Below are 16744 nucleotides of genomic sequence, written 5' to 3'. Positions count from 1 at the left end.
CGAGGAATTGATAAGTTAAAATCAGTTGACGAGAGCTGTCTATAAGTGACAAATTTAAATTAATTAAAAACAGTGAAACTTTGCCGAGACCTACTTTAAAAATCTTTATCTGACAAATATGGTATAGGCAATATTTACAATTGGGGAATTATTATAAACAAAGTAAACTACATGTATGTTCGTTAAATCATTATCCATTACCCAACATATGCGGGTGTAATCGGACTTTATCGTTATGAGGTAACTGCTGTTCGTTTAAATCCAAAATTTTATTGTATTTATATGCAATAATGGGACAAAAACAATTAAAACATATTCATTTCTTTATTTAGCAATATACATACTCATAATCATGAAAATGCAAATATACGTTCAACATCCTTTGAAAGTCATTGCTCGGTTTATATGGTCTTGAACAGCTGAAGGGGACATTGAGAATACCGGACCGCTGAGAAAAACGGACAAAACCCTCGGTTCGAAAGCCGTCCGGTTTTCTCAACTTTCACTGTATATATAATACAAAGTGTGGGGAAACATTAAATCAGCAGAATTTGACATTAAAACTTAAGCAACTCTTAAGTTTTGTTCATAAGCAATTGATCATGGAAGAGTTGTGGCTCTTGAATCGATTGAATTGTTCTTTCTCTCAAATTACTTCAGATAAAAACATAAATTTTAAAACAACTCTTTTAGGTTTTGTATATATATTAGCAATTAATATTGGAAGAGTTGTGGCCCTTGAACTGATTGAATTTTTCCCTTTCTCAAATTATTTCTTCAGATAAAAACAAAAAAATTAATGCATTATTACTTACGTTCATGTTGCTACTTGTTGTTAATACATGTTGTTGAATATTTGATAATTTTTATCTTTATTTTTCATATCTATTTGGTGGAATTACCTCCCTTTAAGGACTTTTTGAATGTGTGCTATGATGCCACTGTAATACACATTCATTCTTATCAGATTAAAGTCACAGTGGCAAAATGATTTTTGGAATACTGTACATGGATATTTGTAGTTAGTAGTGAAAAGTTTTGGCGTAATTTCCCTGTGTATCATTTATCGCCTTAAAAGTTTCCCCTTATCTTCGTCACTTTTCACAAGTTTTATGGGCCAGTGTTTATAGGTACTTGAGGTCTTTGTGTTACAGGGTGCCCTCAAATAAGTTACAGATTTATTAGATATTAAAACCTTTTAAGATGTGGATTTAACATGAAAATATTCGGCATACTAACGCCTTGAAAACAACATGGATTTCCGTTTTAAGGACGTTTTTACTTTTGTGTACCAAATAAAGTGTTAAAGGCGAAAGTTTGGCACAAAATCTGAGTAGTTTTGAAATTTTGTTTTAAAAGTTTGATAAAGAAAAATGTAGAATTAAATTTCTGATTCTAAATAAAGATATTTCAATGTGAATAGAGAGAATTGGATATATTTTCTTCATTTTGGTTGATAATTTAAAATGGCGAATTTAAAAATATTCAAAATTTTGCCCTGATATTCATCAATATAGGTTACATGATTTTCACAAATGTATTTTCGGCAAACCACTATGATTGAGACTTTATTGAAAAAGAATTTTAATGCAAACTGGGAGGACCTGGAATTACTGGGAAATTTACCGACCATTGCAGGTAAGATCAACCATGATTTTATGAACCCTTAACCTGCCGTGTTTATGTAAATTGATTGGCCCATACAAAATACAGTCCATTCAAAGTAAAAGGGATTTCAATATGAATATTCAAAAATTTAAGTATCAATATACAAAAATTGAGCTTTTTTACAACAGAGCAGAGTCTGGTCAGACTATACAGATGTGCAGGCTGGTCTGTCTGGATACTGACACCAGGTGACAAGTGCTTAACATTTTTGGATGCAGCACTGATTTTATGTCAGTTAATAAAATTTTATTCAAAACATACCCTCATTCAGGATTGCACATTTGGGATTTATTATATTAACACAGAAATGGTTGCTGTGAACTTGTAGTTCAGAAAATATTGTTTTTATAAAAGGAAAATGGTGTTGCATCGTTGAAACTTTGCACACATGTTCTCCATCATGACCCCAACCTGTACACAGGAGGAGGTAACTGCATTAAGCATTTTGACAGAATTATGCCCCGTTTTTGACTTATGATTTACTCAAAGTTTTTGCAATACCTCAAATATTTTCGAAGTCCATTGACATATTATGGCTTTGAAACTTTGTATAATTATGTGGTCAAATTAAAACTTTCAGAAAATTATTTCTTCTGAAAGATACTTCTTTCAAAACAATCATTAGGCACACATCTGAGAATCACTCTGAAAATTGTACTGGGAAGTAAAAAAAAAGCAACACATTCAATAGTAGAATTTTGGCAACTTTGTCTTCAATTATCCTCGTGGGGTTAATTAAGGTTGAAATCATTTTGTGTATATTGGATTAACATTGACAGTAACTATCACCAGTAGAGGCTTCTATAGTATCTATGATCTGATGAAAGAGGTTTGGCTTTAAGGTTGTACATCCATCATAAACCCTCACGATTCTAATTTGTTTAATGAACTTAGCTTGCTTTTGAATTTGTAGTTTCAGGGATTTAGTCTATACCAAGCCCAATTTTGAGTTATGGACCTGCCTTAATTGCTTTGAATTTAGAACTGTCCAAAGTTAAAGGGATTTTAATATCAAAAAACAAAAATTGAGGTACCAACAGTTTAGAGATTCAGACTGCGGACATGTAGGCTGGCTTGCAGCTCTTTACTGGTGGCTATACGGCTAGTTTACTTTCAGTACCAGCTGGTTGATTAAATACAATGGAACTTTTAAACATGTTGCTTATAGAATGTTGGTGGTTCTTACTCAGTCTGAAATAATGAACAGAACTTACTGTGAGTTTGAATCCCATCTGAGAGTCACTTCAGATTCTTTCATGTGCAGAAGCTGTCTAGCTAGCTTACTGAATGTCGGTGGTTTTTATTAGGTGTCTGTTCAGACATGCATGAAAATATGCACAAAGCGGCACCTGAGGTCTTCCTTCACTAGTAACTGTTGATTTTTTTTTTGGTCTAAATACCAAAGGCTCTTGAAACACAAATAAATATATATATGTATATCCATATATACATTGTATATAATTTTTTTACCATAATAGAATATCAAAGTTAAGTTCGTTAATGGTGCAGACTTAATGTCATTTAAATCTAGACAGCAAAACAAGGCACTTACTTGCGTTTAAAAGCTTAGAAAGTACTTTGTTTATCCCTGTTTGTTTGAAATAATTTGCTAAATTGAGGGATGTTTAAGCAGCATAGGAAATTTCTTATACCGTATAGTTTCTTACGAGCCCCCCATCCTTTTATTAATAAGAACCGCACTTTGCTCTTCCTTTTTGTTGATTTCATTTTAACTGTAGGGTTTTTTGTAAAACATTACTAGCTTTGTTTAATAATTTGATTTAAAAGTAGATGTGCAGAAAATTATATTAAGCATGTAGTATTGAAAAAGATAAAGTTTAAAGTAGGGTCGGCTAAATTAATTAATTGTCCGTGTTTCCCAGTTTGTCCCAACAAGTGAAAATTTTCCTGAATATTCTTTAGAAATATTATACAGAATAGTAAAAAAAATTCTTAAGACAAAAACAGATACCGGTATAAAAGTCAAAATCAGATTTTGCCAGCCCAGTGCTGGTGTTTGAATTTTAACAAATATGGTTTATTTCTTAACTGTTAGACAATATATAATTATATATCTGGTTTCATCACAGCTTCTTTTTTGCTTAAGATTTCTCCATTACTACTCATATAAGTTCAAATAAACTTGCTAAAGCATTAAACTAAATTTCCTTATTTAAGTTGTATTTCCTTTGAAACAAGATACATTTAATTGATAATATTAAGTACTCTTTTTTTATGAGCATGGCAATATTCAATGACCTTCACTTTTGAGTGACCTTGACCTTGATTTTATTATTCCGCACCATTAATGTGATGCACACTTTTTGTTGACCCTTTAAGTTCTAAGCAGCATTTTAAAGTCCGTTTAATCACGTTAAATAGTAAACAAAAGATGTTTTGGTTACGAAGGTTATTGCTTATTTGAGTGCTATATTATTAAATGGTTTTTGGTGATTTGTCTTTATGTTGGCATAACATGACAGAATAAGAGTGTACTGTGGTCGTTAAATCTACAGGCCTTTTTGTCATATTGTGACATGAAAAAAACAACATGAGTGATATAATGCAATCTGAATTTTAAGATGATGTTATTTTATAGACATTTTTTCACTAGAACTATAAGTATTATTTAATTTTTTAAGTATGAAGGTCGGGGGGTTTAAACATTTTGTTTAGTTAAGTTGGAATAACAAACTTTATCACCTTGAAAATAGTTCCTGCAGGGTCTATAATTAGAATAAAAATTTTTAAGACTTAGCGTGAAACTCTTCATAATATATTAATAGTTAATGACCATGAAGCATAAAATTAGCACAATTTTATTGTTGTTCTGATTATTGGCATTCGTAGATGATGTAACAGGTGACTCCTGGTGTATAAGAAAGAATTTTAACAGCTTAGCTAATTACAAATCGTATTATGTAACTGATGCAACGTAAATGGCGGCAAGGAAAAATTTTACTAATATAGTTCACGGCTTATTTATTTTTAATGTCTGTAGTCTAGTATGTTGTTTGGCTGCTCGCAGAAGATATTTAGAGAGTGATCAAATAATAAAATTACGAATTTTCACAACTACGGTCAAACCTGTATTTAACAACCACTCATTGTGAATGGCAGTGTGGTCTTTTTAGACAGGTTGTCACTCAAGAGTAGGTGATCTTAATGTAAAGGTTTTTTTTCAAATGGGGGGGGGGGGAATGGTATAAGTTGCTGCCAGAAGGTTTTTCTGTATTTTGTCTTGGTTTGAAAGTGGTGTTAGTATCCAAGGTTTTACTGTATATATATAATAACTTAGATAGATAATTGTATGAGTAAATGAGAAAAACATTCACAGGTTTCTGTTTCAAGGTTGAAAAATGTGCACAAGTCTGCAGAAGCCATTCAGTTCCTCTTGCATGGAGGTACTAAGTCGTGAAACTGTGATATATATTTTTTTTCTGGAGCGTTAGCATTTTTCTAGTTGATAATGTGAAAGAATGGATAATTCTTAGTTATTATTTATATATATATATATATATTTCGATATTCTTCGCATACCAATGATATGTCTGGATTATTAATATTTCTCTCTTCATGGTGGTTATTGACATCACCTGACAATTTGCGTTTTTTTATTTTGTTCATATTGAAATATTTCTAATTAGCTCTCTAGAGGGTTAACGAAGTTTCTGTTGGTGAAATTTATGTGATAAGAATGTCTAGATATTGTTTTAACACATATCAAAAGCACTTAAATGTTCGATTTACCTTCCTCCTATTCTAGGGTTATATTGGGTGAGAAATTTTTGCTGATTCTGAAAAACTTTATTTTTTTCAACTTAAAATTAAATCAGCAATTTTTCCCAGCGCTTAACAATAGTTTTAATTTTTTTTATTTTAAAGGCACATTATGCCTTACAAATAAATACATTTTTACTTCAATAAAATGGTAAACATCAATTTTCAATCAAATATTGGTTTAAGAGCATAATTAGTCCAGCTTTTTACCTGAAGAAATTAGTGCTAAATGTGATAAAATTTGGTCATTACAGTAGCAAATTTTGAAGCAGGTATGTTTAATTGTGACCTAAGGTGAAGACTGCAATTTTGCATGCCTTGCACTTAGGTATCAGGTAAAATACCAAGAATTATAAAAGATTTATTCCGTTTTGATTACCATTCATAAAATCAGCATCTGAATCTAAAATTACCTACCTCAATTGCCTGAAATATGTTCGGAAATAATAACCTTGATACGTTCTAATTTAGAGTCAATCATACAGCACAGCGTGGATTGTAATATAGGGTGCCATGGGAGAATTAGTTTTGCACTGTTTTACAGGGTGCTAGAATAAAACTGTCTGGACAAATTTACGTCAAAGTTTACGTCAAATTTGCAAGTGGCAGTTTAAGTCTTGATTTAGTATCGTTTTGATTATTGCAAATAGTTACCTAATTTATATTTTGCATTAGTTATGGATCCTTACTGGTAATTGACCTTTGCAGACATTTTGATATTCTGGAAAAATATTGACTGTTTTTCATGACTTGTGGCCCCTATACATTATTGAAGTACTTCACTTGCAAACTAATTTTTTTTGCTTTTCAAAAATTATGGAAGTTACCTTTTTTGATTTTACTCATGAGTTGTGGCCTCTAATACTTTCCTTTGAGCAACTGTAAAAATAATTTTTCCTTGTAAAATATTGCCAAAGTTGTCTGTCCTATTTTTACAGTTTTGGCCCTTTAGAATTATTGAAGCACCTGCATAGATATAATTGCCTTTAGTTAATTTTTTATGAACTATTTGTATCATAAATTGTATGTCTTTCAAAGGTATATTTGTATCTGAAATTGTAGCTCAAAATCAACAATTAATTTTCGTCTAAATGTCAAATGTCTTGAAAGGCAAGGCGCTGTAATATACATCTATTTGTGGACTAGCTGGAAAATGAACCTATATTTCATTTTATAACAGACAAATGGCAGAAGGCTGCCTGTTTCTTACAATACATTGTGCTAGTTTCATAAATGAAAAGAATCACATTCTGTGCTCTAGTTTAATAATATATAAGTCTCTTAATGATATTTTGAGCTAATTTAATGAAAAAAGAAAGTTTAAGACTTTTCAACAGGTGGAGAAAAAATATGAAAAAAAGTAAAAATTAATGTTTTTTTGCTGCTGGATGGATTATATTAAGAAATTTTGAATTATTGAAATAAATTTTTATACATAGTCAGTGAGGAGATGAATTTGCTATGTATGTAGATAAGTTGATATGGAGAACGAATATCATTGATAAAATGGTGTGATTATTAAACAGTGATTTTCATTGGATATATATCTTAAAGAGACATTTGTAACATTCTGGAGGTGTGTGTTAAAATGTAATATGGCAGATTTATTTACTGTGAATGGAATTTAAATTTTTTACATGGAAATATTTTCTATAGCAATGTATTAAATATATTTATTTTTTTAACACTAAATCCTACCAGCGGCATCTGACGTTACCAATGCAATTTAAGTGCAGACCAAAATCAGCTGGCACATAATTATGTGCCATCTGTTCATGGTCTGCACTGATTGCTTTTCTGTCTCACCATATTTTGATATTTTTCCTAAATATGATAAATGGTATAGTCCAGATTGAAAGATGGACAAGTCCATTTAATATATTTAGGGTGGTAAGGGTGAAAATTTTATTGAAATAGACTAAATGTGCATAAATGGAATAAATTTAAATAAATCAATTTTGTTATATATATTCTATATATTGTAAAGAATTAAAAGATTAATTTTTGAAAATTGGAAAAGGTGAAAAATTTCTTTTAGAGTTGGCATTTGAAAAAGTCGGTCAGGTTGGTCACGGTCAGACCCCAAACAGAACTATTTTAATAATGATTTAAGTGTACTTATAATAATGTTCAAATGTAACACATTTTAAAAAATTATTTAGTAAGATATAAATAATATTATAACTTTGAAAATTGCAATTTTATTTATTATAAACAATAATAGAGATCATAAATATATATTAGAAATAAAGCAGTAAAATCTAAAAAGATAGACATTGTGAAAATAAAGTCTCGATTTTGTAGAATGAATCTTAGATAACAAATTATAAAAGATTTGAAACGCTTTACTTTTAAGTGTTATTAACATCTTTGAAAAAATAAAAATAAAACGGCAAATAATTTATGGGCGAAAACTGCAAAAGATGATGAATGACGTTTAAGATAATTGAAAGTGAAGTTAAGTTTTACGGCTGTAATGTAATGAAATGCTAATCTATTTATATCTGGTAGAAGAGGAATAATCACGAATAATCGAGAATAATCAGAAAATTGTCTGCTTCTATAATATTATATAATGTGCAACAAAAATAGGTAAATTTTTGCAAGAATATATAATATAATGCCAGAATGTCTTAATTTTGGCTTGCTCAGGAAAATTCGGGAAAATGTATTGATTGTTATAGTGATGTAAAATCGAAACTGATTAAATGTAATGTGATCATTTAAGGTAAATATCGTAATGGGACAAGAATTTATCATGTAAATGGGAATATGTAAGGTATATATGTGCCACAGGAATATAGAATGCAATGTAATGCCACAGGAATATTGAATGTCTTAGGAATATGTAATTATCCCAGGAATATATAATAAAGGAATATGTAATGCTAAAAAATTATATAATGCCACATAATGATAAAGGAATATGTAATATAAATTTGTAATACTATTGGAATATGTAAATATTAGTAATGCACCACCTGATTATTCAATGACATGTTATACTCCAGGAATATGTATTGTAATGTCAAAGGAATATGTAATTTCATAGGAATTTGACATTGTAATGTCATAGGAATATGTAATTTCATCAGATTACGTAATGTCATAGGAATATGTAATGTCAACTGAATACATAATGTTATAGGAATATGTAATTTCGTAATTTCATAGGAATTTGACATTGTAATGTCATAGGAATATGTAATTTCATCGGATTACGTAATGTCATAGGAATATGTAATTTCATTGGATTACGTAATGTCATAGGAATATGTAATTTCATTGGATTACGTAATGTCATAGGAATATGTAATTTCAAAGGAATACATAATATTATAGGAATATGTAAAGTCAAGGAATTTGAAATATATCATGCAAGATCTTTTATTTTTCTGCCAAAAGGTAATATTGTGCATCAAGTAGGTGAGAAGGTGAGCAACAATTAGGCGGGAAATAAAGATTATATGTGATTATTAAAGTTTTAAGGTATGACATTGACAATTGATGACAATTATAACATTCCTCTGGCAATACAATAATAACTGAAGACTATTTATAACAATATGCATAACATGGTATCAGAGAAGGAATAAAAGTGACATACAGATACTGCTATCTTTGCGGTTCCAAGAATAATGTGAAATACATCGCTGTGGTTATGATGTATCATGAGGATTACAAGCTATGAAATTTGCTCCATTGTTTGGTTGTACAGCACTAAATGTTGGAATTCAAGCGTTCTTATTTTCTTTCTGTGTAAATTGTAAAAAAATGTGATATAAGTTATAGTATTGTATATTAATCGAGAGAAAATGAACACAAAGTGTGAAAATGAACAAAAAGGGTAGACAATATGGAGAAAAGACTGAAAAGTTTACAAAATATTTTACAGGTTTACACATTTCTTCAGTTAATGGAAGAATTCTATAAATTAAAGTCATATTCTATAAATAGTTGAACAACCATTCCTTAGTAAGGACCTGTATTTTGCTGTTTTTTTTTTTGAAAATACAGAATATTAAAGGAATTAGATAACAAAAGTAAAAAAGGAGGCATGGGAACTCAATCTGATATTCACATGTAGTTTGCTAAGAAATTGTGGTATATATTTGTGGTATTATGTCAAAGTGGAGTAAAGTGTGTAAAATGATCAAGATAGAGTTTCGCATTGAAGATTTGGACAACCATACGATTGCTAGGGATGGTAAGGCATTGTTCTAGTCACATATAGAAGTGTTTCAAATTGTTTAAAATCAAAATTGTTGAAAGGCCTGAAGGATTTTGGGGGATCCCAGATGGGCCTCAGGGGGGATTAAGGTGGGGGATCCCAGATGGGTTACATGGAGATAGGGGGTGATTTTGCAGATTGGCCTGGGGAATAGATGAGTTTGAAAGTATGGCAGAGAGGATATCATTATACAAAATATAGCAGGTGAAAGGTTAGTGTTTCTTTCACCCACATTTTGGAAGTCTGTAAGTTGATTGACATTCTTATTTAGAGATGCCTTCAATGATTTCACTTAAGTCAATAAACTGAAAAGTGAATTAAACCTTGTTATCGTTTTTGTCAGTTATTGGCGGTAATAAAAACATATTAACTTTTGGAAACTGTCTGATGTTAGCATAGATTTTTGCACTACAGTGATTTCTGCAGTTTGTCTGTTCCTCCTAATCACTTTTGAAAAAGTTGTTTCTGGTGACACAGTTTGATTTGCCTTTTCCTGAATGGTTAATATATAATGGCACAGTTTGGATTTGCCCTTTCCGTAATAGGTGCATTGACACATGGCACAGTTTGGATCTGCTCTTTCCTGAATGGGTAAATTGACACATGACACAGTTAACTTTGGATTTGCCCTTTCCTTAATAGGTACATTGACACATGACACAGTTTGGATTTGCCCTATTTTAAGGGAAAGCTATTCAGAGAAAATTTGCATGTAGCTAGATACAATGACCTGACCCTCTTTCTCAGGATTTACCCAAAATCTTTTTAACTTTATTGACCATGTAAGTAATTAGATAAGAAAACTTGGTCAGTAGAGTTAAATCTGTAATGCAGCCTTCTCATTCTAACTTAACAAGTTGACAAATTAACCAAGTTTTTTAGTTTCTATGAGCTATTTTTAGAACAGACAAATGAAAATAGACTGAGTTTCTCCTTTGACAAATACAGTATGCTATTTTTAGAGTACAGAAGTTGGTCAAAAGGATAAGTACAGATATTGATTCATATACAATTTAGTCATCCTTATCCTGCATAATTGCCCTACTTACCAGTTCATACCTTAAATTGACCAGTTCATACCTTGAATAGACAATAGTATCCAAAAATGCCAGGTTCACAGTCCAGGGACAAGTCTAATAAATTCAGTTCTATTATTGGTTGATTTCAAAATGGAATCAACCAATTAGATGACACTTAACATATCAATGATTGGCAGAGTTCCAGGTACAACTTGTTTGGCCTGAATGAATTTTCTTTTGCATGTAAATGATTGAGTGTGCTTGGTTGTAAACAATAATTATTGGTCATAATTATTGATTCAAAGTTTTCATAATGGAAACAGTGGATATTTGATACCTTAGAAGTCTATGCAGAGTCAAAAATGTTTACCCTTTGCCACCAGTAATTGAGCCAGTCATGCTTGAATATTGTGAAGTCTTACCAAGCTGTTTCCTTTTGGAAGCTCAGTTTTTGTAATTTGAACGTGAAATTTCAGAAACTTTGAATGGTTCCCTTGCTCTAAATTCAAAGAAGGGCAAATCCATTAAAAAGAATAGGTTAATGGTTAATTTTATATTTCTTTTTGAACATTTAATCATGTTTTTGTTTTATTTGTATCTTTTCAGAAAAAGATGGGGAACCAACATTACCATCTGGTTCCCAGTCCTTGAGTAAAGCTACTGGTACCAAGCTTGCTGGTGGTGGTGGTAAAAGTGGGAACTCTAAATCCAAATCAGGGGTAAGTTAGATAATATAAGTTGGTTTTAATTGTAGTCAAGCCAGTATTAAGAGAATGTAATTTTTGGTAATTATTGTTCACATGGTTAATATCAAATGCCATATTGAGATTTTTTCAATTTTGAAATTTAATGTTCATAAATTACTTTAGGTATTTAAAGTATTTGTAAATGATAACATTTCTTTAAAAAAAAAATGCACTAATTACATTTATACATATCCAAACTACTGGCTTGAATTAGGGTAAATTGCAGTGCCTTAAACTTTTCTTGTGGTATAAGGGTGTTTTGGTTGCAATTGCTTTCCTAGGGCATTATTTAGGTGAAAGACAAGCAAAACCCTTTTGCACTTATGCCTAGAATTTTATAAGCTTGCTGTGTGAATTTTTTGACGATTTTAAAATGCAGTTTAGTTATATCAGTATTTTTCATTGCTCGCAAGTTCAAATTTGGTCAGTCTTATTCTAGTAGAATGAGGACCTGGCCTTAAAGTTGCCCACAACGCATCATTTTGTATAATCTTTTCTTGGTCAGCAGTGAAGATACTCTAAATCCTTATTGGTCAAGAAGTTTGAGCATTACTATTTCAACACATTTTGCATTTTCCAGCAATTACCTCTATGAAATGTTCACGTATTTTGGGGTCACAAATTGTATTGCATATAACAGAAAGATGTTATTCGGGACTTGTTAAATGTGGGACCTCGGGATACAAACAGACTTTTGTTGTATATACCCTTCACAATAGCAGTCAACGATTTAACAAAGTTTTGATATTAAAAGTTTGTTTTACTCTAAGGAGATGAGATAGGAAAAACTGACATTTGACGAGCTTCCGCCTTTCTCTGTTATATTAGGATAGTGTTACGAGCGGAGACAAAGTAATATGAAAAATCAGTTACGGAATACGGCTGTTGGAATGTAGAAACTGCAAATAAGTCTATATGTTTACACTATAATTATGTAAAATTTATTTGTCTGCTTTGAGCAATGAATTCTGCTTCTGGATTAAGGAAAAATCAACAAGTAAAATCTTGAAAACAGACACGATGGCACATTATTATAGCCTTGTCAATCTTTGTATCCTAACAGTGTCTGGACAATTTTTTTAGTAACTTGCAGACTGGTACCTCTTTGTTTCCTCTTTCATTATTAAACCTCCATTCGGTCAAGCAGGCCTGAGTATCAGTCTATTTTTAACATTTGTATAATAAGAACAAAGCTTAGACTGGGTCACTATATTTTGCTCTCAAACCTCATTAGGTAAATTGGTCAAACTGAGAAGCATTCCACATAATTAAATTGACATAGCTGTAAAAGTTGTTTACTAATTACTCTATAAGGTCTAAATGGTCACGGAGGGGGACAAATTCATTTCGAATCTTCTGAAGATCAATGTTTAACATTCCTGTATAAGTAATAAACCAATGGTCACTAATATAGCTTCCAAATTTCTTCATTTATATCGTCTACGTTAACATGTAGATAATGTTTTTTTTTTCTGTAATTTCTAGTTTAATTTCTGATACAAGTTGCAGTAGTAAATAGAACATGTTAGATTTGTCTTCTTTCTACCTCTAATGGAGAAAAATTATTATTTTCTTTGTATTCAGAATCATTTTAATGTGAAAATAGTCAAGTTAGCATTTGCTTATAATACTTTATGTATAAGTCTGGTTTTCTGTTAATTAAATTAACTGTTTCGTTATAGAATTAATGCACCTCATGTTTGAGCAGATAAGGTAGTAATAAATGATAATACAAAAATTAGAACATTTTTTGTAGGAGAATTATATGGAGAACCTTGAAACTGAACAAAGAAGCCTTATAATCTCGGTTTTGCCTTGATATGGTCCTTTTTTTTTTTAAAGCCAGTTTATTTTTTATGACAGTCAATATGTTTTTAGCTTAAAAATTGGACCCCGGTCTTATAAATGGTCCGTCTTATATGTGGGTACATAGGATTCTGTGCTACCAGAAACCTGACACTATTGTTTTAAACATAAGTAGTCAACATATGCTGAAAAAGTGTTGATTTAGTAACAGTACCATTTACAAGACTTAGGACTGAGTGATGTTGTTATTATATCAGAGCTCCACTTCCAACAGCTGTTTTTATTCGGATTACCATAGCTTATGAAATTTTAGTGGCAGGAGACCATTTCTGAATTAGTCCAATGTTATATAAGATTTGAAACTTTTTTTACTACACTGAAAAGGAAATCTATTCTTTTAACAGTTTATTAAATGATTTACTTTATTTGTGGAATTCTGTTTAGTGACGGTAAAATGCTGTGAAAATATAGGATTTTCTGCACTAAATTTGCAGATAATTGAAATATTCACAGCCCAGACAATGAGCAGAGATAAAACTTAATACTTCTTTGGGGAAAATAATGAGAAAACACTGCTCATCATGAATTTTTTTTCCAAGTTTTCCCAAGAGTTTTACAAATGCTGTGAGATTTTATATTTCTTGAATTCTAGTAAATGCTCGAAAATGTGATAAGAATTTTAAGCTGAATTACAATAAGGTTCTTTAAATACAGTATGTTTGAAAATAAAGTTTATAACAGAGGAAAGCATTGTTTAAGGAACGCAACCCCTTTATCCTAAGCCTTAAGTTTTGCTATTTATTTTCGAGTGAACGTAACTTGGAAAAATTGTTCAAAGTATCTTGTTCTTTTCTTCAAATAATCACTTTTATTGTTTTTTTCTTCTCTTCATTAGTGTCTTTTTTGTAACCAACCATATTAATCATTGTCAAAGAAAATGTGGCCGGAAGACGGTTTAAAACAATACTATCATAATTATGCTCGTTGAACGCACTTCAGAGCAAGAAAGAACAATGTTACAGACAACCTCCTTGCACGATATACGATATACAAGTCTTTTTGTACTTTCATGTGACCTCATTATAACAACCTTGACTTTGATGTCATTTAATTAGCTTACCCTAATGAGGCCGTATGTCAAACAAGTTATCACTCAACTCTTTTAGTCAGACAAATTTTTCCTGGTCTCCACTGAGGTATTTAAGCTGCTGACATGGCGGAACTAGAAATAGTTTTCCAAGATTGATAATCCTTTTGATGAATATCATCTTGACCAAAAGCTTGTGTGCAAGATTTCAGATCATTGGCTCACCCTTTTTTTTTTTCTTCAGAATAATTTTTCTTATTGTGGAATACGAAAAGCGTTGCATGCTTTTCACTCAGATCAGTGCAAAAATACAGTTTATCTATGTGATTATATATTTTTATGCTTTTGAACCTCAGTGGAGTTCCTTTAACTTTGATAGATATCTGATTTGTTCAGGCTTTTTCCTTTTAGGTGTATGGAAAAAAATTGAGAAATTACTTTATATATTTCTAAGATTTTTATAATAATTTTTCATTTCTGATATATTTACTCAAATTTTACTGTATGGAGGGTTTTGGATAGAATTTTTGTCTGTCAAAGTAAATGAAAAAAGTGATACAATTCCTTGATAGCATAATTAGTATGTATCTTTTGTCAGTACTGATCACTGAGTTGATCATTAATTAGAGATCACTAGTTGATCTTTTATTTGTTTTTGCTAGCTGATCATTAATTAGTGATCATTTTCTATCTGTTTTGCACCTATATATATTTTTGTTACGATTATATTATAATATGTTAAATGCCATTTGCATTATGTGAAATGTTTGTTCTTTGTTTCTAACCTGCGTTCAGATGTCAAGAAGAGAGTCTGTGATTGGTCGAGCTCAGTCCATGCTCGAAGCTCCGGTCAGTAAACAGCGCAGAAGCTCTCTTCAGCTTCCTTTCCAAGGGTTTTTCCCGTCCCCTAAACTTGGCGACGGGCCAAAAAATGCTGATGACTCGGCAGTAAGTTCTGCTAGGGAGCAACCATTGCATATAGTTATATTTAGATTCACTAAACTGCACTGATTATGTAGAAAAATGAAATTAAAAAATGATTAATTACTTCCCCTTTTTATATTGTATATTTTTGTATGGTGATTACCTCCCCTTGCTTGCTTGTTATTTATCCTAATAGCAATAATTATGTTTTCCAAAGTGTTAGGTAATTTTTTGATTGGTGAAATACAATTCAAATGACAAAGGTAATGATCTTTTAATAACAAGTACATTAAACCTTTGCAAACCAGAGAATGATATTACTTAAATACCAGAAAAACAATGAAGTTTCTAAAATTAGCCTTAATGAATAAAAAAGGGCAGGGGATTTTTTTGAATAACCTTAATTTAAGTAATAAATTAAAGGAATTTCCTTTTGACAAACTTTCTTTTCTTTGAGATTCTTTTTTGGACTTTATTTTCTTTAACCTTATTCCTGATGTGAAAACAAAAATAAAAATATGTAAATACATATGATAGTAAAGACTAAAACAATTACTATTAATTGTCACTAAATAAATTGTCACTATAAGAATTATAACTACCATATCTCCCATGTAAAGAATACAACAAGCTTAATCTGATCCCAAAATAATTTAGACCTACTAAAATGGCTTTCATTTAGCTAATTACCACTTATCACAGCATATTATTATCATTATTATTGTTATCAATTATTATTTATAACCCTTACACAATAGAAATTTTGGACTCGCCCATCTTTTAATCTGGACAAGACCATTCATCATTAGAGCCGCGTTATGACAAAACCAACATAGAGCGTTTGCAACCAGCATCATGATCCAGACCAGCCTGAGCATCCGCGCAGTCTGATCAGGATCCATGCTGTTCGCTATCACTTTCTCTACTTGTAATAGGGTTTGTAAGTGAACAACATGGATCCTGATCAGACTGCGCGGAGGCGCAGGCTGGTCTGGATCCATGCTGGTCCCAAACGCACTATTTTGGTTTTGTCATGACGCGGCTCATTTATAGGGGAAAATTTCAAAATTTGAACTGACCGAATAGCGAACTACAGTGCAGATCATGATCACACGGCACTACACGGCTGATTTTGGTTGGCACTGTCGGCAAAGTCCGAATCTGTGGCCACAAACACTGGCTAAGGGTTATAATATATACACATACACACTTTTTTCATTTTGTTTTGTTGACAATTTTTCTTATTTCTTTTTATGCTCCCCGAAAAAATTTCGGGGGAGCATATAGTCGCCGCCTTGTCCGTCCGTCCGTCCATCCGTCTGTCCGTCCGTCCGTCCGTCCGTCCCCTTTTCTTGTCCGGGACATAACTTTGAAACAACAAGAGGTATCAACATGAAACTTTGTAGGTAGATAGATCTCATTGAGTAGGTGTGCAGTGCACAAGAACCGTAACTCTGCCTTGCCTAATTTTTGAATTATTCCC

General features: G+C 31.4%; 1 protein-coding gene across 1 annotated transcript in view; it reads left to right on the top strand.

Annotated features, from left to right (window-relative positions):
- The window catches only part of LOC132741485 (uncharacterized), a gene marked incomplete at its 3' end in the record, with an annotated part of 48167 nt that overhangs the window by 21600 nt on the left and 9823 nt on the right, over positions 1-16744 (top strand). The window contains 2 exon segments of the mRNA XM_060729652.1: positions 11305-11417; positions 15133-15285. Of these exon segments, the coding sequence (XP_060585635.1) occupies positions 11305-11417; positions 15133-15285 (266 nt within the window).

The sequence above is a fragment of the Ruditapes philippinarum genome, unplaced genomic scaffold (genome assembly GCF_026571515.1).
Source record: "Ruditapes philippinarum isolate M1 unplaced genomic scaffold, ASM2657151v2 ctg5612_1_1_1_1, whole genome shotgun sequence".
Taxonomy (NCBI): Eukaryota; Metazoa; Mollusca; class Bivalvia; order Venerida; family Veneridae; genus Ruditapes; species Ruditapes philippinarum.
The sequence above is the reverse complement of the archived record's forward strand: the minus strand, read 5'-3'. Positions and strand labels throughout refer to the sequence as shown.